General features: G+C 37.6%; 1 protein-coding gene across 2 annotated transcripts in view; it reads right to left on the reverse strand.

Moving 5' to 3' along the window:
- Positions 1 to 694: 694 nt before the first annotated feature.
- LOC115628654 (synaptosomal-associated protein 25) overlaps positions 695 to 25,155 on the reverse strand; it is a 183,891-nt gene continuing 159,430 nt past the window's right edge. For both annotated transcript variants that reach the window (XM_030524822.1, XM_030524821.1), the window contains exons 7-8: positions 1,834 to 1,978; positions 695 to 1,367 (exon numbers count right to left, since the gene is read on the reverse strand). In XM_030524822.1, the coding sequence (XP_030380682.1) occupies positions 1,305 to 1,367; positions 1,834 to 1,978 (208 nt within the window). In that variant the 3' untranslated portion in view covers positions 695 to 1,304. The remainder of the gene's footprint in view (positions 1,368 to 1,833; positions 1,979 to 25,155) is intronic.

Below are 25,155 nucleotides of genomic sequence, written 5' to 3' on the forward strand. Positions count from 1 at the left end.
CAGCGCAGGCAGGTAACAAGGCACCTATCACCCAATATGGCAGGCGGCAGACCGATATTTATAGACTCAGATAGCCAAGCGGCCCTTAAAGCGTTGAAATCCAATGTGGATCACTCTCACATGGGTACCAGTACACCAAGACATTGAGGGAAACTGCATCGCAGACGAACTGGCAAGGAAGGGAAGTACTGCATGTATCCCTCCAGACACGGAAGGAACGAGCATGCCACTAGCTTCCTTCAGGCTGTTGACATGCAACCATGCGCGGTCTTTGGCGCAGCCACGCTGAAAAAACACAAGCAAATATGTTAGAGCAAAGCCCACCTGGCCAACCTAACCATTTCTTATAGTCTCTGAGATCCAGGTGTTCATACGGACAGACAGACAGACGGACAGAAAGTCATACAGACGGACACACGGACAGACAGACAGGTCTAGATCGACTCGTCTTGTCACGCTGATCAAGAATATATATACTTTGCAGAGTCTGCCACGCCTCCTTCTGCCTGTTACATTTTTCAGCTCTTGCAGACCTAATATACTATTGTACATTTCATATACAGAGCATAATTTCCCCTTCCTGCTATCCATTTTTCCGATTATTTAAACAACAAATACATACGTTTTTTAAACTAGACTTTATTTTTTTATATAGATTTACTTTTATATTGTAAATAAACATATTATTGCGATAAGTTATGTAATAACTACTAATAAACTGAATAAAGGGCTCATAAAAGCGATTTCAATAACATTTTGAAGTGAGCAAACAACGTTACTGATATCACTTTTATATGTATCTTGTTGGCTTAGTTCCATTTATGCATAATATTTATATACAAATTAAATGTAAATTAAAGCATTATAACTTATGTAAAATAATCGATCTATTAACATTTGCCAGAGCAGTTTTATAAAGATGATTAATTATAATCAGCACATAAACTAATAGTTATCCACAACATTTAATCTGCTTACGCGCTGCTTACAATTAACTACCTAATAAAAACAATTTGTATATAGTAATAATACTTTTTATGCAGATAATACTTTGTTAAATTGGGCAACAATACATTATTTATTAATAATTGTTTATGAGTCTACAAATATGTATTAAGATACATAAATTGTAAAAATATAATGATACAGAAGTACTAGTATTCCTGGTATCACAATAGCAACTTAAAAATTGATCTTACAACATTTGGAGCACTAAATGGTTGCATGAAAAAATCTTGTTTAAATGTATGATTCGAAATGTAAAATGAATAGATATATATACATTTAAATTGCTCATGATTCCTTTATTTTAATAGCTGGTGCGCTCTTTGATTTGCTACAGCTATCCTTGCCTCATTGGACTCGCCCTGTAATCAGAAAATACAAATTTGTATGCATTAGATGTATTGCTTTTCCATATAAAAACTAATTATATACGAGTATATATTGTAGTAGATTCAAGTTTTTGTCACTATTTTGTTAAGTATAATTATATAATTACTTACAACTATATTATATTATTATCTCTCCTTTTACGAGTACAACAATACATTATTAGATATATTCTGTTTATATATTTATAGAAGTTATCAAATCCTTATTGGCAACAGTTATTTTATTTCTCTTGTTTAAGTAGTCAAAATGAATGTTGTTTGTGTAGTGTTATTTTTGAAGAAATTTAAATTTGTTTCTGAAATTATCATTGCCCACGGTCATTAAGTTAGTGTTTCCCATTTTATTTCATTGTGAGCTACTTATTAACAATGACAAAAGAGTAAAAACTAAAAATATTGGCAAAAAGAAATTACAATGATTGGTCAAATCAATAAATACCTTTCGATTAATCCTGTCAATTTGGCGGTTTTGATTTTCAAGCTCTGAGCCCATATCTAAGGCCATATTGCGCAGATTGCCAATCATAGTATTAACTTGGCCCATATTTTCCTCCATTTCATCCTCTCGAGCGTCATTTGTAATTCTGAAAAAAGCATGTTAATTAAAGGTATATGCATGAAAAATTGGAATAAATTGTATCAAAACTTGTGGACTAGGACATTGCACCGATGCGCCATGACGCATCTTATTGCTTGAGTACCAATACATAAAGTAAACGAGTTGAGAGTTGCCCATACGGGCGGACTAAGAATATATATACATGCAGTTTGTAGTGTCGGAGATGTTGCCTTCTGCCTGTTTGCACAAACCTAATATACACTTTTTGCCGTTCGGGTACAGGTTATAAAAAGGAATTTCTGACCCGATGGGGGAAGTCTTATAAACCAGTCCGGCAAGCTATGTCCCGTCTCACAGCCGTGTGAGATGACAAAAGCCAGAGGCTTTTAGGAATGAAATAGATAGTTTGGTACATAAGTATAGAGTAAAGGGAAATTAATTTCTCGTGGTTTTGCAGAGAACATAAGAATTAAGACGACCTAAAAGGAATGTAGAATCGAAACTACCGCCAATCAATTTGTGGAGAAATACAGGAATCAAGGACAGTCCTTCGATCAACCAGCGAAGGAAGATTAACAAGTTAAGTTAAGTTTGCTTTAAGCCACTAAAAGCAAAAAAAAGTAAAAAGCTAAAGTCGGGTGTCCCGACTTTGAAATACTCTGTACATATGTTTAGAAAAATTATAGAAGAGATACAGGTGTTCATACGGACAGACGGATGGACAGACTGTTTAATGAACGCAAGGATCTCAGAAAGTATAAGAGCTAGAATAACCAAATTTGGTATCTAGATTCTCCTAATTCCGAAAAAGGACGAGTTTGTGATTTTTTTTCTGACGCACCCCCCCACTCCCCCGCTATTCATGATTTTTTCTATAACTCCCGCTATTCTTGGAATTTTGGACTCAAATTTGGTAATTACATCTCGTTAGTGATTATGTGTCCGCATGCCAAGTGATAGGTCAATTATAAAGAAAGTTATAGACATAAATAAAATCTCTGCCCAAGCTCTGGCCGCAGCTGTTGTTGTTTGCTTTGCTTCAATTCTACTGCACGCATACACACACATGTATGTAAATAAATTTTCTCTGTAACTATGCATAGGTCGACATAGACGCTGCGTTGTTTTAAATGTATGTACATACATATATAGGGTGCCTTTTACACATATATGTATACTTATGTGTGTATTTATGTCGTTTTTTACATACATATATATGTTTTATTAATTTTATTATTAAATAACTTTATTTAAAAGTAATTAATCAAAGAAATGGAAAATGTGTGTTTATATTTATTCCCTGTAACCTGTCTAATGAATGCAACTTTGGCTTGCCTTTGCAATACACTTGCAAATCTAAAACGAGTTAACAAAAAGGGAATTTGTACGGACGATACGTCGCGCTTTTATTGTTTCCAGCTTTAGACTAAATAATACAATTTTAAATTATAATAAGCTAAGCTTGCAGCGTCGCCGTCGCTACTGCAAAATCGCTGCCGCTGCTGCAGAGTCGCCGTCGCCGCTCCCACGAAAGTGCAGCTTTAGCACCTTATGTGCGGATGTCCGTCGCTGCCAGCAGTGCAGTTGTGACACATTTGGCGCAACCAAAACGTTGGGTCAGCAATTTCCAATAGTCAGTGGTTAACTACTCCTCCTCTCGAAGACCGACCGCCTTTAAACGCTTTTAAATTTTTCAACATCTTCGAGATCTTCAGCGAGTTTCGACGTTTGTTTATCAGCATATGGAGCCAGTAGATTCCAGCTCCCGTAGCGCAAGCCAACAGCATTATGCCGAGGGAAATCGCCAATGTATTTCCGACTGCAACCTGTCTCTAACCTCTTTGATGTAGTTGAGGGTATTCTCGCCTAGTCGATGAATGTAGGGAAGGCTGAGTATCGTTTCGTGGCTGCTGATGTTAAGTAATGGTGCTGCCGCTACTACCGGGAACCGATTTTGCACGCTCTTGCGATTGAAGTATCGTATGCCATTTACGGTTGTGTGGGACGAAAAGGTGACGAGGTTTGTTCCATCCACCTTCACCGCGGCGCAGTCGTCGTAGGTGATTACCGCGCTACGATCGTTTATGATGATAATGCCGTCGTCCACTACAGTGACAGGGTCAAGGTGACTCGGCTGTGTTTGGCAATGGGCCGTACCTCCTTCATGGAGGTGGTCGCTGTTTGTGAGCAGTTCGCCAAGGCCAGCATCCGTCCGTTGTCATGGATATGATTCAAAGCATAATAAACGTAATCCGAAAATGTTAAAATTACTATTACTAAAAGAGTAATGCAAAAAATGAAAAGTGAGCTCATATATACACCTCATAATACACCTGCTTAGCCGAAGGGAAAATATTCATTAAGACCAGCAGAGGTGGTCTCGTGTCTTCTATCGTTCGAGACGCGATAGGCTGGACCACCGCAAACTTCGAGAATTTGTCAACGCAGGTAAGAAAAAAATTGGAGAAGATGTCAATGTGTAACATCTCTCCTGTTCCTGTTTTTTCGGGTGTCTGTTGTACTTAGCTTTTGTGCAAATTCTACAATTTAATACTACCTCATTGGCCAATTTCGTCATTTTAGGAAAATAGTATTCCATCATGACCTGCTTCACATTCTCTTGCGCCGCCCTATGGGCTCGATTGTGTTCCTTAGTAATGATTTCTCTTCTATCACTGATATTGAACACGTCCGCCACGAAATGTAACCAAAACTTCGTAGTTGGGAAGGCCCTTACCAGCTCATGCTGAAAACTAGCCAAGATTGGGAGAATACAGTGAAACGCATTAACCACGTTTGGGTTAATGATGGCCTTTATTGTTTCGGAAAAGTTTATCATATGGCGAGTTTTATCGCCGAACAGTATGAAATTCCTCTTCAGAGGAAAGCGTGCCTCCTCTAACACAACCTGATTTTAGAAGCAGTTCAAAGGCTTCTCAGTTGACTAAATTGTATAAGTCAAGGACAATGCACTGTGAATCGTAGCCGCGTCCGATTCGTGCACGTCTACGTCGGAGTCACAGTCACAGTTACTCACTCGAATTCAAACCCAATTTGAAACCAAAGAACGCATAAAGGTTGAGCCAATGAGACCCTTGATTTGCAATGCTAATTTTCTTTATTTCAAATAATCTTGATAAATCTTCCTACCACTCAAAAAAAGGTACTCTTTTCTTTACTTCAAAAAATTTTAATTTCTTAAAATCTTTCTCTTCTCACTTTACAAATCACTTACATGATTATATTGTTACCTTAGTAGTAGAAGCTTAAAGTAGCAGCCTGATGTACTCCAACGTCGCCGTCACAACCATCGATTTTTGAATATTGGATATGGGACCGATTTCATGAATACGCGTTTATATGCTCTTGACATTTTTTTGCCTTTTTTTTGTCACTGTTTATCTTGTTCGTATCTTAATCGCGATACTAACATTTTTTTTAGGTTCTTTATGTTGGGTGCCAAGTAGTGCATTTATGAATGCAACTTTGGTTTGCCTTTACAAAACACTTGCAATATTTAGTGGTTAACTTGTATAAACAAATCAGATAAGTTTATGCAAATCGCAGTGTTTATTCAGTTTGGTAGATTAAATATACAGAAGGGTTGCCATATGCCATCCATATACATACATAATACAAGGTGTGTTCCAAAGCAGGGATCGTAAAATGCGGGCAAAACCCGTTCGGGCCCGCGAGAAATTCTGCTGCGGGTCGCTGCCGACAGCAGCAGAGGATCGGCCGGGTCGTCTGGCAGAGGTCACGGGTCGTGTGGGTACGCCGTGCTTCGCCGCGGGTCGCTGCCGACAGCAGCAGTGTCGTACGAGCCGGTCTGCAGTAGCAGAGCGCTCGTTCGTGCTGAGTGAGGCTATAAGGGATGAAATGCATCGCGCACATTTTGCCTTGAAATATATACACACAAGCATACCATCATACAAATTTAACACATATGTACGCCCCCTGGTGGCGCTATCTATATGTCGACTGGCGCATTTTATGACATTTCATCGATTGGAAGTGAAGTTATTGCGTTTTAAGTGTCGAACGCAAAAGGGGGGAAAACGGGCTCCAACGTTTTTATGAAAAATCTACAATTTTCATCCAATTAACTTCAAACTTAGTTAGTATACTCTCAAAAAGAATACAAGAAAAACTGTATACTTGGTTTTTCACCATTTTTCTTGGGGCATGAAAAAGGGGGGTTTTCCGTGGAAAAATTGAAACACAATCAACACCCCACAGCCCAAACGATAAAAGTAAGGAAACTGAAATTTAGGCTCAAGTATCCTGTCATAATGTAGGTGCTCACTAAGAAGGGTTTTTGGAAAATTCGAGCTCCAAAGGGGGGAAGTCGAGGTCCAAAGTTGGTTTGAAAATTCTGCATTTCTGAATCGATCAACTTTAAATTTGGTTTTTATAATATATAAAAGAATACAAACAAAACTGCATACTTGGTTTTTCGAAATTTGTGTTAGAGCTTGAATTATTGGGGTTTTAATATTTATTCACTATTTCCAATGAAAAGTTTGTGTTATCAATTTAGTCCGATCGATTTAAATTTGGGTAATATAATCTACTTAACTAAATCTACAACTTTGCATTCAAGGATTTTCAAAATATGCATTTTACAAAAGCAGGCAGAACAAACAATACAAAATATCCAACAGTTGGGGACAACTAAGTATACATACACACACACACAAGCAGCTGTTCGTGTAGTTGCGTGCAAACGATTGAAATAGCCAAAGCAAAATGTGAGACACTAATGTGTGAATGTCCATACATATGTGCACATTTATGTATGTACATATGTATCTACATATGTATGTATGTACATTCGTCTTGCACTGACAGAGCAAGAAATGTTAATTAATTGAAAATTATATAACATTTTTAAAAGTAATTTTTTCTTTGTTTAGTGCATTTGGCATTAGGGTTTTCATTAATAACTTTATGCAGCAACAACAAATATCAAATAGTTGGGGACATCACATACACACACTCACACACACAACAAGCAACAGTTTGTGTCTATGTGTGCGGTTCTCTATGTACGGTTGAAAAAGTAAAGAGAAACATACATACATATGTATGTATGTATGTATGCCTGTGTATGAATATAGCATGTATGTACATTCGTATTAATGTATACATTGGGCAATCGAACACAGTTGTTTGATTGTAAAAAAAATAATGCTCGAAAAACAACAACAACTGCAAGTCATTGGCTCGCGCTTCTTCTTTCGTTTTGACCATTTAATGTTAATTGCAAAGGCAAAACGCCAAAAGTTTACAGTTTCCGTCGCTAGGCAACGACTGCGTAAGCGATAGTAAAGCAGAAAGCACAACAATCATATTTGGAATTGAAGACACAAATTAGTGTTGAATTAAAAAATTTAATACATACTTATACATATATGTATGTATGTATGTATATAGGCGGATAACGCCTGCATGAAAAATTTAAATGTATGTACATATCAGCGTTGCCGAACGCTGCAATTTTGACGGGACGTTCCGATTTATAAATCAAAATTAACTCGATAGTTGATCCACCGATACCATCAAAATATCGAAGTTTGAATGCAATAAGCAGAATATTTAAATAATAAAATCTAATTATTTATTGACATCAATAAGAACAAATCATATACATACATACATCTGCCCGCAATGCGAAGCAGAATATGCGTAGCTCCGTTATTCGGTTTCTGCTTTACTATCGCTTACGCAGTCGTTGCCTAGCGACGGTAACTGTAACATTTTGGCGTTTTGTCTTTGCAATTAACATTAAATGGTCAAAACGTAAGAAGAAGAGCGAGCTAATGACTTGCAGTTGTTGTTGTTTTTAGAGCATTATTTTATTTACAATCAAACAACTGTGTTCGATTGCCCAATGTATACATTAATACGAATGTACATACATGCAATATTCATACACAGGCATACATATGTATGTATGTTTCTCTTTACTTTTTCAACCGTACGTAGAGAACCGCACACATAGACACGAACTGTTGCTTGTTGTGTGTGTGAGTGTGTGTATGTGATGTCCCCAACTATTTGATATTTGTTTTTGCTGCATAAAGCTATTAATGAAAACCCTAATGCCAAATGCACTAAACAAAGAAAAAATTACTTTTAAAAATGTTATATAATTTTCAATTAATTAACATTTCTTGCTCTGTCAGTGCAAGACGAATGTACATACATACATATGTAGATACATATGTACATACATAAATGTGCACATATGTATGGACATTCACACATTAGTGTCTCACATTTTGCTTTGGCTACTTCAACCGTTTACACGCAACTACACGAACAGCTGCTTGTATGTATGTATGTGTGTGTGTGTGTGTATGTATACTTAGTTATCCCCAACTGTTTGATATTTTGTATTGTTTGTTCTACCTGCATTTGTAAAATGCATATTTTAAAAATCGTTAAATGCAAAGTTGTAATTTTAGTTACGTAGATTATATTACCCAAATTTGAAATCGATCTGACAAAATTTATAACACAAACTTTTCATTTGAAAAAATGAATAAATATTAAAACCCCAATAATTCAAGCTCCAACACAAAAAACCGAGTATGCAGTTTTGTTTGTATTCTTTTATAGATTATAAAACCTAAATTTAAAGTTGATCGATTCAAAAATGCAGAATTTTCAAACAAACTTTGGAGCTACTTTTCCCTCCTTTGGAGCTCGAATTTTCCAAAATCCCTTCTTAGTGCGCATCTACACCATGATAGGATACTTAAGCCCAAATTTCAGTTTCCTAGCTTTTACCGTTTGGGCTGTGGGGTGTTGATTGTGTTTCAATTTTTCCACGGAAAACCCCCCTTTTTTCATGCCCCAGGAAAAATGGTGAAAAACCAAGTATACAGTTTTCTTGTATTCTTTTTGAGAGTATACAAACTAAGTTTGAAGTTAATTGGATGAAAATTGTAGATTTTTCATACAAACGTTGGAGCCCGTTTTCCCCCCTTTGGCGTTCGAATTTTCCAAAACCGCTTCTTAGTGCTCACCTACACCACTGAAGACAACATGTGTCCAATTTTCAGCCTCTTAGCTCTTACCGTTTGGGCTGTGCGTTGATTGCACATAGCTTTTCGTTTACCGAATTTTCCACCGGAAAATCATTATTATTCAGGCCGCAGGAAAAATATTGAAAATCCAAGTATACAGTTTTTTTTTGTATTCTTTTTGAGAATATACAAACTAAGTTTGAAGTTAATCGGATAAAAATTGTAGATTTTTCATACAAACGTTGGAGCTCGTTTTCCCCCCTTTGGAGCTCGAATTTTCCGAAACCCCTTCTTAGTGCTCACTTTCACTATAAGAGGGATCTTGTGTCCAAATTTCAGCTTCCTAGCTCTTACCGTTTGGGCTGTGCGTTGATTGCCAATCAGTCAGTCAGTCAGTCAGTCAGTCAGTTAGGACAAACTGTTTTATATATATAGAGATTAAACAACTGTGTTCGATGGCCCACTGCTGTATGTATGCAACCTATATATGTACATACATATATAGGAATGTATGAACGTACATACATACTTATTGATGTACATACTATACATACAGACGTATGTACATATGTATGTACGTATGTAATACATATGGTGCTGGTGTAATTCATAATGCGAAATTCTTTCTAGGGGGAGCAATGTCCCCCCTGCCCAACCTGCGTACGCCCTTGTAGTCCCCTTATGCCAAATGTACTAAACAAAGAAAAAATAACATCAAAATGTTTATGGTATAATGTTAATAATTTTTAATTAATTAACATTTCTTGCTCTGTCAGTGCAAGACGAATGAACATACGCACATAGATGTGTACATGTACATAGATGTATACATATGTATGTGTGTACATTCACACATTAGTGTCTCACATTTTGCTTTAGCCATTTTAATCGTTTGCACGCAACTACACGAACAGCTGCTTGTATGTGTATACTTAGTTGTCCCCAACTGTTTGAAATTTTGTATTGTTTGTTCTGCCTTCATTTGTAAAATGCATATTTTGAAAATCCTTGAACGCAAAGTTGTAGATTTAGTTACGTAGATTACAGTCCCCAAATTTGAAATCGATCGGAAAAATTTTATAACACAAACTTATCATTTGAAAAGGTGAATAAATATTAAAACCCCAATAATTCAAGCTCCACCACAAATTTCGAAAATCCGAGTATGCAGTTTTGTTTGTATTCTTTTATAGATTAGAGAGTATACAAACTATGTTTGAAGTTAATCGGATAAAAATTGTAGATTTTTCATACAAACGTTGGAGCTCGTTTTCCCCCCTTTGGAGCTCGAATTTTCCGAAACCCCTTCTTAGTGCTCACTTTCACTATAAGAGGGATCTTGTGTCCAAATTTCAGCTTCCTAGCTCTTACCGTTTGGGCTGTGCGTTGATTGCCAATCAGTCAGTCAGTCAGTCAGTCAGGTCAAACTGTTTTATATATATAGAGATAAACTTATAATTATAAGCACATTTTACTTAGCCCAGCAAAGACGGGCAAGACCTGCTAGTTTATACATATAACAAAATATTTTCGCATAACAAACATCGACAAAGCATGAACTTATATTAATTTATTTATTCAGCTTGAAATACAATATATGCGTGTTTCGGTTTTCCTTTTTAATTTTATTTATGTATTTATTTTGATTACTCTTTAGTCGCTCATTTGTTGTTTGTATCTGTTAACCAGGGCTGCCCCTTCCTTATAGTCCTAAATACAGCCCTCATTGTGTTTTTATTCTTGTTTTGGGCAAAATAGATTTTAAGCAATTCTAAAATTTTTGTCATAATCTGCTTTAAAATAGCAGGAAAATAGCTAAATTAGCAACACTGGGAGCAGATGGCACGCGACAAATGAGAGATTCATTGATGCAGAGAGAGAGAATGTCAGTTGCATTGAATGATTTCAAGCAAGCATTTCTTTAGCTCCGGTCGATTTTTATTATTGATTGAATTGTGTCAAATTTGTTTCTTTTCGAAAAATTTTTACTGTTTTTATAGCGTTTTGATAAAAAGTGTCATTTATAAAGCCAATTAAAATTGATAATGCCAATTTTCGTGCCTACAAAAGGTACAATACTTTATGGCGCGAACTTTTGGCGCGGCTACTCAACTGTGCGTCTTTATTACAAATTTTGCGTCATCATAATTTAACGGCAACGTAACTCCACGGGAGTGTTTTTCTGCTGTGCAGTTTAGGTGACAGTAGCTGTCAGCACACACCTGCTCCAGAACCAAGGAAAGGGGAAGTGTGCATGCACATTATTACTACATATTTTGTGCAGGTTTTTCACATCTTTTCGGTGTTACTTTGTGTTTTTTAGGTCCTCGCGCAAGCATCGCACGTGTCAGTGCAGCATTTTGTATTTGCGTACAAACATCAGTGCTTGTTTTGTGTCTAATTAGACATTCTGTCCGCTTCAAATATAACCAATACATATCCCATTTTTAATTAGTCTTTTTAAAGACTTCATACTATTTTAATTATATTGATATTCCTATTAAATTACATTAATTAGAGAGGAATTAAAATTGATGAGGAAAAATGGGGGTATATTTGGATGTCATTATGTTACTAAGTTTTATTGGCGTATTGAGTTTTAACATAGAGGTTCATCCCACATTCTAAGCTAATTTGTCGCTTTGGTATACCTTACCCTCCAATGCCTTGAACAGAAATTTTAGTTCCTCTGCCTGAAGATTTCCCAAATACTTCAATTCATAAGGCTACTCTTGAAACAATTAAAGAGGCATTAAATGCTGATCTGAATTCGGAAATTGTCAATCATCTTGATATATTTGACAATTTTTTATCACACATTCATGTGAACTTTGAGGATTACTAATACGCGCTTAGATCGAACCTTAAAAACCCCAAATTTTTCTTAAAAGATCTTTTAAAGCGCGTATGACAAATGCTTACAACAAGCACCTTCCGTCTCTTCAAAGGGCTAATATGGATATTCAGTTCATATTATACCCGTATGCTTGTTATAGCTATATTATTAATTATATTAATAAATCGCAAAGGGGCATATGAAATTTAATGCGAGAAAAATTTTACAATAAAGCAAAAGCTACAGCAGTTGGGCCATATATTTATTTCGGGAACGGAGATATCCGAGCAAGAAGCCGTATATTTTTGTCTAGGAATGCAATTATCAGCAAGCAGCAATGCTGCAAAATATATAAATACGGGCTTACCTAGAAATTGAGTTAGAATTCTCAAATCAAGACAACAATTCCGCAACCTTCCATCTGATTCTACAGATATATTTGATCTTGGTCCATTATATCATTATGTTCAACGCCCCAATGATCTTAACAGTTTGTGTTTAGCCGAGTTCATAGCATTCTGCCATGCCATGGCAGATGAACAGTTAGAGCTCATAGATAGAAATTGTGAAGAGGTATGTAGTGAGAATTAGGAGTTGATAGATAATAATAGAAAAAAGTTTAATGCTATTAATGATCAGGAGCTACAAGATGCACTCAGGAGTGCAAATATACAAGGTGCGTTCGAATGTAAACAGGACTTTTTGAATCTAGCGCCCCCTGGTGGCGCTATTTATATGTCGACTGGTGCGTTAGAATCTGCTATCGATAAACGATTGTCCAGTGAGAATTTCATGACATTTCATTGATTAGAAGTGAAGTTATTGCATTTTAAGTGTCAGTATGTCTGTGTTATCGGTGCGAAAATGAGCTTCGAACAAATAGCCAACATTAAATTTTGTTTTAAAATTGATAAAACTTTAACCGAAACGTTTCAATTGATGGAACAAGTTTATGGCGATGATTGCCTATCCCGTAGCAGAGTGCACGAATGGCTTCAACGTTTTCAAAGAGGTCGTGAGGACATAAATGACGATCAACATGTGAGCCAATAAAAATTCGTAATCACCGAAACTCCCATCGAAACTGTGCGTGAATTCACCAAAAATCAGACGAAATCATCATTGAAATCGATGGAAATGGAATTGAACATCTCCAAAACATCGATTTATCGCATTTTGACCGAACATTTGGACTTACGAAAGGTGTGTGCACGGTTTGTTCCGCACAAATTGACTGACGACCAAAAATTGCTCTCATCGATCGACGCTTGTGACCGATTATTTGACCAAAAATCACATTTTAACCACTAACCACTCACCGTATTCACCTGATATGGCACCGAGCGACTTCTACCTTTTCGGAAAATGCATTTTCCCATGAAAGGAAAGCGTTATGCAGACGTAGAGGCCATTCAAAAGGCTTGCACCGGCATACTGGCGGCCATACCGGCCAACGAGCTAAAACACTCGTTCGTCATGCTTTTGGATCGTGCAAAAAGCTGTATTGAAGCAGAAGGAGACTATTTTGAATAAAATAAATTGATTTTGCCGAAAAAACCATTTGTTCTGTTTTTTTTGTTAAAGTCCTGTTTACTTTGGAACACACATTGTAGATCAAAATGTTGAGGAAAATAACTTGGAAGAAAATCAGGCTATGTTAGATGATAGATTTCGAGTTTTAGGTTTGCAAGAAATAAATTCTCAGTTAAATTTTTTAAATTTAGAAAATAACAAAAATTCAGATTTGTCCGATAATAATAATGTCCGAATAATAAAACTTTCCTCTTTGATTTCGTCTGAAAATTTTTTAAATATTATTAGGTCCCTTAATTTAAATCAGAGAGTTTACTTTAACCACATCATGCTCAATATGAAAACAAAATCAGTTGGCATCAGCGGTTCCACATTGCACTCAATGTTTTCTCTTCCGATTAATCAGTCCGGTTCCAACTTAAGACCATTAAGTTCCGACTTAGTTAATACTTTACATTCCAAATTAATTGATCTCAAATTACTCATAATTGATGAAATTTCTATGGTAGGTGCCAAAATGCTTGCTCATTAAGACTCTCGACTAAAACAAATTTTTAAAAGTCCAACAATATTTGGGGGAATTTCCGTCATTGTTTTCGGGGTTTTAAGACAGTTGCGCCTGGTAGGGATAATTGGATATTCGATTTCAATCCGTCCGATCCTTATATTGTATTAACTACACCTTTGTGGGATAAGTTCGAATTCTTCGAGCTAACAGAAATTATGCGGCAAGGAGGAGATCAATCTTTTGCTTTGGCTTTAAATAATATGGCATCGGGTAAAATGACCCCCGATGACATTGCATTATTCGCGCATGGGGTGTCGAAACTTAACTCAATTCCCACTGTCCAACATATTTCCTATTCCGAAGATTTTATCATCTAAATAGCGCAAATAGGAGTCGGATTTTAGAATCCATAAAAAATTTCAAAACTTCTGAAACTCAGGGCTTATGAAACTCTCTCATTTTAAAAACTAGTGCAGGTATACTTATGCAAGTATTACTTTGTGAATAGACTTTTTATAGCCTGTACCCAAAGGGTGAAAGGCTATACTAGTTTTGTGCGCATGTATGTAACACACAGAAGGAGGCATGGCAGACCCCACAAAGTATATATATTCTTGATCAGGATGAGAAGACGAGTCGATATAGCCATGTCCGTCTGTCTGTCTGTCTGTCCGTCTGTCTGTATGAGCGCAAGGATCTCAGTAAGAACAAGAACTAGGATAACCAAAATTGGTATCAAGGTTCCTATAAGCCCTAGGCAGATCGAGTTTGTTTATTTTTTCTGATACACCCCCCACTCCCAAGCAATTCGTATTTTTTCTTATAACTTCCGTAATTCTCGGAATTTTAAAATCATTCAAATCAAATTTTGGTAGGTACATCCAGTTAGTACTAATGTGTCCGTGTGCCAAATTTCATCATGATAGGTCAATTCTGAAGAAAGTTATAGCCATAAGTAAAATCGCTGCTCATGCGCTGCCTGCAGCTCTGTCGGCAGCGCTGCCCGCAGCTATTGTTGTTGTTGCTGCTTTGGTTCAACTTTGTGCTGCATACATACACGCATATAAACACGCATAGGTACGTGATGTAAATGTTTGCTGTTTAAACTGAACATAAACATATATTCTAATTTAATTTAATTAATTATTTTAATTAATTAATTCATTCTTTTTTTTTAATAATTTAATTTTTATTAAATTTTTTTTTTTAATTTTTCCCTTTTGTGGAGAGTACAGGCTATTTTACTGTCGGGCTTGCTCGACTGTAGCGTTCTATCTTGTTTGTAGATGCAGTTGTACGTTCAAAGTGTAGAAATCTTGCACAACTTTCTTGGACCCCAATTCAGAAAGCTCTTCGAAGCTTTCAATATAAGAAAAACGATAACGTTAATATTGACCGTACGCAGTTTCCAGTTGTACCTGCAGAAGGTATAACTATTCACAAGAGTCAGGGAGCTACATGTAGCAAGGTCCACACATGCGCTCGTATGCAACGTACATCAATATATGTAGTGTGTAGTAGGGAATATAGTGCGCCCGGTCTTTTCATAATAGGAGATTTTAATTCTCTATCACCTCCTCATGCTGAAGATAAAGTGGAAAAGGAATTATGTAAATGGCGTTCAGCTAAATTGTTCCATACACACTTCCATTTAATAAATAGTCCCAATTTCAATATTATTTTTCATAATACACAAAGTCTTCATTGTCACCTTAGCGATGTTCAGTCCGACAAGCTAATGCTTAACGCGTCCGTTCTATGTTTCGTTGAGTCTTCTACATTCCCAAACGAAGTATACGAAATTCATGGATATGGCCAAGTCGTACGTTTAGACTGTCCTGTATCCAATACAGTACGACCTAAAAGAGGCATTTTTATTTTGATAAAAAATGAATGAAAAAATGATTCATGATTAAGGACATTACTTAGTTATAAACAAGTAAAAAAACTAAAGTCGGGTGTCCCGACTTTGAAATACTCTGTACATATGTTTACAATAATTATAGAAATAAAAAAAATTAAGAAAATAAAAAAAAAAAAATTTGATCGATTTTACCTCTCTCGGTATTCGAACTCACGTAAAGGGCCATTTACATAGCAATTGCGTCTGTGTGAGTGTATGTATGCCTATGCGCATCTATTCGTATCTGTGTAAACATGTGTGCAGTCAACCAAAGCACCAGCATCAACAGCCGCGGGCAGCGCTGCAGCAGCGCTTGAGCTGCAGCAGCAAATATATTTATGGCTATAACTTCTTGTTCAATCGGTCTATCATAGTGAAACTTGGCATACGGACACATAATAACTAACTGGGGGCATTTGCAAAATTGTTTTTTTGTTCGAAATTCCAAGAATTACGGGAGTTACGGGGTAGAGGGGGGAGGGAGGGAAATTCCAAAATATACATTTTCTGCGTATTTACATAAGGCATTTTGGACAAAAATTTTGTGTCCCTAGGTCTTATAGTTATTTAGTTATAACCATAAATATATTTGCTGCTCAAGCGCTGCCCATGCACTGCCCGCAGCTGTTACTGATGTTGCTGTTGGTTGACTGCAAACATTTTTACACAGACACGAATAGACGCGCATAGACATTCATTGCTTTGTATATGTGCAATTATACACCCTTTACGTGAGTTCGAATACGGAGAGAGGTAAAATCGATCAACATTTTTTTTAAATTTTCTTAATTTGTTTAATTTCTATAATTATTTTAAGCATGTGTACAGAGTATTTCAAAGTCGGGACACCCGACTTTAGCATTTTTACTTGTTTTTGTCTACTTTTCCGCAGTTCCATTTGCTTGCAGCTATTTAATGTAAATTGGTAGCTGAATTTTTTCGATTCGTTTATAAAATTTACATGGCGCCAGAGCAGGGACATCGGGAAAGTTTTGTTTTGGTTTAAATACCATTTTTGAATATAATTTAAACATTTTGTCGCTTTGGTTATTCGCTTGTTGAAAGTCGCTGGACCTTTAATGGACATAAGGAAAGTCGACGAATCTTCATCCGATGACCAGGTAACCGTGTCATAGCCTATGCATACGGACATATATGTACATTGTTAGCACTGCGCAAGTAACACATGTACATGTACATGTACACATATACACATGTATATGTACATTAAGTTGCGGCATTAGCCTTTGTAATTATACATACATACAGTTCTTAGTACATACAACAAATTGTCGCATATAGTGGCGAATGCATCTGGTTTGGCACAGGAAATATTTGTGTCAAGTGTACAACGGCAATTCGAAGCAATTTTTAATTGTGTGATTAAAACTCGGGACTTGAAAATAGTCGCAATCCCAAGTTCGTTGACCGACCATTTTATGCTCATGCTTCTTTGCTGACCGTGGTATCGAGTTAGTGCTGCGCGTGCTCCTACATTCCCTTTTCGATTTCGTCCGTACAGCTGAAACTTGTTCGAGCTGCATTTGCTTTTATATATGCACAGTGGTCTGTATCATTAGCAAACGCGCAACATAATTAATTAACTTACAATAATTAACTTTACCTTCTCTAATTTCGAGAACAACTTGGTAAGTTGGTCACTAAGGCAGCCAGGATTTGACAAAGCGTCGTCTACTTTGTTGGTCGACATATTTGCGATAGGATATTCTTCGCTTAAAAGAAGCTTTCGTGAAAAACACAACTACACCAAATCCGATCGAAATACAGTGCCGATTGGAAATACTAAGCTCGTATATATCAAGGGCCATGGATCTTCAGTCAGATATTGACTCCATTGACCCAGATAATACCAATCGAGCTTCATTGGAGGAAATTTGTATTAGTGCCAAAGCGCTATATTTATCTGCATTAAATGCACCGCCGGCAGTTGATCAAAAATGAAGCTTCCAAGATTTAGTGGCAAACATGCAGACTATAAACATTAAGCCTTTTGATTGAGAAGTTTAATCTTCTTCTCTCTTGTCTGTCCGGTGAAGCCTTAAGGACAACCTTTCAAATGACCGTCGATAACTATTTAAAGGCCTTAGAAAGTCTAGAGCGCGTATATGACAACAAATGCTTAATATTTTGTGACACATTAGCACAGTTGTTTGACGTTTAGGAGCAAGCCCTCAGGCTTTGAGGTCAATCATACACACCGTATCAGCCATTTTTGAGTCACTCCTGTCTTTGGGGAATAAAAAACAAATTGTCAATGCACTGTTGATACACATCGTCTTGTCGAAAGTAGACAGTTACACAAAGGCTAAATACGAAGAGCAGCTCGACTATGATAGTTTACCACTGTGGTCGGAGTGTGTCATTGTACTCAACAGGCGATACCAATATTTGTCTGCTGAAGAACCCTGAAAGTCAAAAGGCAAGTTTTCGTCGAAAAAGGCCACTAAATCATCGTTTTCATGCTCCAAGGGCGAACAAAAATGTGAAGCCGATCACCATATCTCGAAATGTCCAGGTTTCAGTGCGACTCCTGTTTTAGAGAGCTTTGCTTTTCAAAAAAGCAACCAATTATGCATTAACTGCTTGATGCCAGGGCATAGAGTGCCTGCATGTACATCTTCAAAGTGTACGGTTTGTTCCCGTCTGCATAACGCTTTGCTTAATAGGTATTCAGACCCTGCTCAAATGCATTATGCTGCTTCTAATCTGCATAACGCTCGTCTGCATAACGCTTTGCTTAATAGGTATTCAGACCCTGTTCAAATGCATAATGCTCCTTCTAATTAAGAGCAGCAGTCGGAGGCTCTCAATAACTTGTCCGTTGTTCAAGCTTCTTCTCATCCTGCACACGTTAATCACGCTTTATCTGAAATCGAGCACGTCATTCTTGCAACAGCTCTAGTGCATATCCGTGATGGCTTTGGTCAAATTCACGTTGCTAGAGCTTTGTTAGACTCAGGCTCACAGGTGAATTTCATGACAGAAGACTTTGCCCAATCTCTGCGTATTTCCAGACAAAAGAAGTGTTTTACTGTCACATAAGTTGGTAAATCCAGTCTGGTGGCAAAAGCGAAGTCACCGCAACAGTTTTCAAGAGTCAACTCTTACCAGTTCAATGCTGATTTTTGGGTGCTTAGTTCAATTTCTAAAAAGCAGCCCGATTGCGATTTGTCTATCAATCAGTGGAAAATCTCAGCCAATCTCGAACTGGCCGACCCCGAATTGTACAAGCCCCAAAGAATTGACTCGTTGCTTGGCGCTGACTCATTCTTTGACCTGTTATGTACTGGTCAAATGAAACTTGCAGACTGTGCGCCATTATTGCAGAAAACCCTGTTTGGACGGGTAGTATCTGGGCGCTGCAACAACTTCAATACGTAAAGTCCGTCTTGTTGGGCAGTTTCATACTCTGTTGAAGGCACTAAGCTTGAGGCTCTAGTGGAGCGGTTCTGGGAATTAGAAGAAATTCCCAACGTTCGAAAATCCGCTAAATTTTCTTCTGAGCAAATTGTATGTGAAGAAGATTTCGTCAAACGTGTAAATACATTGCCATTAGCTCGTTTGGAAGTCAGCTTGCCTTTTAAAACCGATCCTCACGTTTTAGGCTCATCATTTGACATTGCCAAACGACGATTTCTATCTCTAGAACGCAGAGTTATAAAATCTCCCTCGCTCCAAAAGATGTATGTCGATTTTATGAACGAATATATCGAGCTTGGCCATATGACTGTCATAGGAACAAAAATTCCACCGGGACCACACTATTTCATACCGCATCAGTGTGTCCTGAGGCCTGATAGCAGTTTCACCAAACTGAGAATTGTTTTTGACGCTTCGCAAAACAACTTCTGGCAATTCTTTAAATGATATTCTCATGGTGAGACCGTCTATACAGGGGGAATTATATTTGTCGCTTATTCGATTTCGTTTAAATCGCTTTGCCATTACGGCAGATATAACCAAAATGTATAGACAAGTGAGCATATCCGAAAAAGACCGCTGGTTCCAACTCATTGTTTGGCATGAAAGCCCATCTGATGAGCTTCAAGTTTTTCGGTTCAACACGGTCACCTACGGCACTGCTTCTGCACCATTTCTTGCAATTCGGTGCTTACAGGAGCTAGGAGTTCGTCATAAAGATATTCTCCCGATAGGTGCAGAGGCTGTTTGCAATGACTTCTCACGCTCACTGGAGCCGACGATTCAGACAGAATCAGGTGGTTTTCAGTTAGCAAAATGGTACACAAACCATCCAAGTATTACAGATTCTAAACAATTTGAAATATTGCTGAATTGCAATGAATACCGATTTAACTAATACCTTGGGTAAGAGGAGGACGCCAAATACAGATCAGTTTCGATACCATTCGGATTACAGTTTCACTGATCTAAGTCCTACCAAACGCAACATTTTATCAGTGACAGCATGTATGTTTGATCCCCTTGGCCTTTTATGTCCAATAAGCATAAAGGCGAAAATTATTCTGCAAGAGCTTTGGCGCAATAAGCTTGATTGGGATGAGGCAGTCCCAATGGAATTGGCTACCAAATGGGAAGCGTTTCAGCAAAATCTTTTGCTACTGAATGGGGTCTCCATTCCTCGATATTATTTTGCCTGTGGTAGCTCAAACATAGAAGTGCATAGTTTCGCTGATGCGACACGCATATGGATGTTGCCTTTTTATGCGTGCTAACCACAATGACACCATATCCTGCCGTTTGCTTAGAGCAAAGGCAAAGGTTGCACCGTTAAAGACAAAATCCATACCCAGACTCGAATTGTGCGCAGCTTACTTACTGACCCAACTATGGTCTCACGTTAAAGAAATGCTTACCAAATGCAGAATCGAAAGTGTGTTTTTTTGGACCAACTCGGAAATCACACTACATTGGATAAATTCCTTCTACGCTTACAACATTTGTGGCAAATCATGTAGCTGGAATTCAAGAAATGTCTGAAAATGTTCTATGGCGTCATGTGCCTTCTCTTTCGAATCCCGCTGACATTCCGTCGCGTGGTTCTGATATAAGAGAACTGGCTAATTCAATTTGGCTTGAAGGGTCTAAGTTTTTGTATGACGATGAGTCAGTTTGGCCTCAAAATGCTCATTTTTCAATATCTGATGAAATTAAAAATAGCGAAACAAAAAAATCTGCCTCCTTGGCTTCCAGCCAGGATGATTTTTCGTACGTAATTAATCGTTTTTCCTCTCATCACAAACTTGTCAGAGTGTTCGCTTATGTTTATAGATTCCTATCTCGATCAGCTGAGAAACGCATTACTTTGGAATTAACTGCTAAGGAGCTAAACTTCGCAATGCTTAAATTATTCGAGCTGGTGCAACGCTCTGAATTTTCAGAAGTGTTTGCCAAATTAAAACAAGAGAGAACGCTACAGTCGAGCAAGCCCGACAGTGTAATACCCTGTACCCAGGTCAATTTCCGTCACTGAGTTATATGCGCCCATAGCAGCAGCAAAAAGAGGAAGAAGAAGAGCGAACTTGTTGCTGCAGTTTGAGGGGGAGAGAATTTGTTTCGCTAATAACTTTTCTTAGAATTGACCGAATTTGATAAAATTTTAAGCAACAGTAGATAATTATATAGAAATTGGTTTAGGTAGCATTTGAAATGTGGACGCTATTGACGAAATTCTGTAGCGGGAGAAGGGGGGGAAAATTAAAAAATATAAAATAAACTCGTCCTTACTCGAACCTAGGAGAATCTGGATGCCAACTTTGGTTATTCTAGCTTTTATAGTTTCTGAGATCCTTGCGTTCATCCAGACGGACAGACGGACGGACAGACGGACGGACATGTCTAGATCGATTTCTCTCGTCATGCTGATTCAGAATATATATACTTTATGGGGTTGGAGATGGTTCCTTCTGCATAGCTCTATTGCGACAAAAAATCTGGCTTATTAATGCCCGAAAAGAATGCACTCCAATTGTTAGGAAGTGCATTCACTGCTATCGTTATAAGCCTAAGCTTCTGAGCCAGATTATGGGAAATCTTCTAGCTGACCGCCTTCTGGCTATGCGACCATTTTTTGTTTGCATATACATTGACTGCTCAGACAGCGGTTCTAGCAAGCGTGGTCCTAGGACTACGGACACAGCCTTTAGCTTCGCACCAAGTGGCAAAGTCCTCAACCCAATGTAGACGTCGGCGCAGTGGTAATCGTCCACACCACCGCAGCGCTGGATCGTAGGACGGATAACCAGCGCTACAACAGGAGCAGACGGCCAAGTTCGGGTAGCAACCGTAAAAACAGCCATAGGCGAACTTAAACGTCCTATTCACAAGCTAACCATGCTTCCTGTATTTTGAAGGTCCAATTCATGTACCTTCAACGTGGCCGGCATGTTGATTTACATTATTATACTTGTAATTTTATATTTAAGTTGTTATTTATGTTTTGTTTGAAATTGAATTGTTAGTCATTTAAGTTAATATATTTGAATTGAATTGTTAAGTTTAAGCCGTCTAATTGGAATCAATGTACTCATATCTTGCGCCACTACGTACGTACAAATGAGTGGTTTAATGTAAACGATATCAATCCAGCCGTCAGACTAAGCATCGCGCCTTATGTTGCCAAAAATAAACATTGTTATCTTCTCTTGTGACCACCGAACACAGAGAACTGCAACGAGAACTACATTTTGCATTTTCTATTGTTTTTTTCGGCTATTAGTTCAATAGTAACTTCGTATACAAGTATGTATACGCATATAAATTAATAAACCAACAAAACTATTAGCGAAAAGAAATACCCTCCTTTTTATTTAAATTTAAAATAGGTTATGCTATTTTAATTTATATTAATTTGTTTATTTTAAGATATTTGAGTTCCTTTTTTAAGAAATAAAATCATGCTAAATATCATAATATAAAAACAAGAGAGAACGCTACAGTCGACAGTGTAATACCCTGTACCCAGGTAAACTTCCGTCACTGAGTTATATGCGCCCATAGCAGCAGCAAAAAGAGGAAGAGGAAGAGCGAACTTGTTGCTGCAGTTTGTGGGGGTTGTACTGGCGAGAATTTGTGTCGCTAATACACCTTGTATACATTGCAATGGTACATTGTCAATCGTGTAAATGCCTTAATGTAGCCAACTCTGATGAACTTATATTATGATCAGTTAATATGCAAATGGTTACGGAAACACCATCGCTGCATGCAATTAACTATGCAATTAAATCCTACAAACGAATCTGATGAATATCGGAATAAGGGAATTCGCTTCACATCATACATAAGAATGTGAGAATGTGACAAGATAGACGGGAGGTCGTTTATAAAACCAGTGAATAGTAAAGGGCCAGGACCATCTTAAGGTACGCTAGAAGTTATGTGAAATATTTCTTAATGGTCACAAGAATATTTGCAACAGCTGCAACAAAGGCAGAAATGGAGAAAATCGTCTGCCAATGTCAAAGAAGGAATGATGGTTTTACTGAAGGAAGACAAGGAGCCTGTCCTTCAATGGCCTAACCAGGTCCAGATGGTTACCTGCGAGTAGTATACGTGAAAAAAACAACAGGAATATACAAGCGAATATCACAAATTAGCGCCGCTCTTTCCTGAAGCAGAACCGACGCAAAAACATCCACTGGAAGAAGACGACCAGGAAAATTCATCAGACGAAAATGCCCTAGCAAAAAAGCAACAGCCGGATAATGTAAGCACCCCATTTGAAAGTACCCAACCAAAAGGGCACCAGCTAATAGGCGTCTCAGCATTTACTAGTGTTGTTGACGATATTGCTACCATTAGCACTAGCTCAGCCAATCAAGACTACAAATTTTGGCTCGAAGTCTGGAAAATTCTACGAAAAAATTGTGAAATTAACTGTGAAGTTAGCAATTGCAGAATGGAACATAATTGCTTACTACGACCCGTATTGGAACGATATAGATGTATTCTGATCTGGCATATTAGGCCTCAACAAATTATGTCCAGACATATATAAAACAAAACTGTGTCGCTGTCTGTCATATAGAGGAAGAGCTCCAGACCGAAAACGAGCTATTAAAATATCCACGAACTCGACGATCTCCACTAGACATCGTTAGAAACATAGCTAGTAGTTTATTCGGAGTTCTTGATTCGTAATACACTTAGGAGATGTCCAATACCATTCCCAAGGTTAAAATGAATGAGGAACATCTATAACATAAGCACTTGTCAAAAACCGAACATCCGTTATTAAATCAACAACAAACGTTCTGAAACGCAACGGGCTTGCGTTTTACAAAAGAATGGCTCATTTGGAACAACAATTGGAACAACTGATGGGATTAGAAGACCATGGCAAAACGTACCAGAGGTATGTTGCAATAACCCCACAACTCATACTACTGGCAATCTCCAAAGGGTGCAACCAGAGATACTAAAGATTCTCACAGACATTCGTCACAGCACTATAAACCCGCTTCTAATTTCGCTACGTCAATTGGAAAGGCATTTGCAGTTCGTGCATGATAAAGGCTGAAAAACCAGTGTTGAATAATCATGTAATATTTAAATTGAAGGTGCCAATTGTAGCATCTCAACCACTAGAGCTATACAACTTGGTGCCAATTCCTATAACATCCAATCAGTCAACAATCATAAGGCTCACTCATACTGATCTACGTAACTGTAATCTGCTAAACAATGAATGGATATGCTACCAGCAATTGATGTTTTCGAGTGACTACAAATGCGATCAAAGTCCTTCTGGCTGTGCAATGACTCATATGAATACGTAATTCTTCTGGCTACCAATGCATGCAAAAAATCAATGGGTTTTCGCAACTCGAGAACCAATGCATTTATCAGCTATTTTCCACGAGCTGTGTAATCTACAGCAGAAACAGAATTACTCGCAATCGATCCTGAGTGCAGAATCCGTAATCCAAGTATTACGGTTACTGGCTATAACACGACTAACCCAGACACTTGGACACTTAGAAATAATTAGACCTACGCACACCCAAATATTGTATATGCACCCTTGCATTTCATTCAATAAAAGATAACAAAAAGAACATTCGTGCTCTTCTGGTATCAACTTTCCTTTCAACTTTTCCAAGTACAAGTGATTGAAGTCAAACGTCTGCAACTCTCACTCACTAGTTTATTAGGGGCTAAAACAACAGCAACGCAGAAAAAGTGTACAACTTATTCGGTTTTTACACGGTAGAATGATTCCAGAAAAAACGGGTTAAAAATAAAACAAACTTGCACAGCGTATATACTATATATAAGGCATCTTTGTGCAAAATTTGGTGTCTCTAGCTCTTATAGTCTGTAAGATCCAGGTGCTCATACGGACAGACAGACATACATAGATCGACTCGTCTTGTCATGCTGATCA

This window comes from Scaptodrosophila lebanonensis, unplaced genomic scaffold (genome assembly GCF_003285725.1).
Source record: "Scaptodrosophila lebanonensis strain 11010-0011.00,11010-0021.00 unplaced genomic scaffold, SlebRS2 tig00000122-arrow-arrow-pilon, whole genome shotgun sequence".
NCBI lineage: Eukaryota > Metazoa > Arthropoda > Insecta > Diptera > Drosophilidae > Scaptodrosophila > Scaptodrosophila lebanonensis.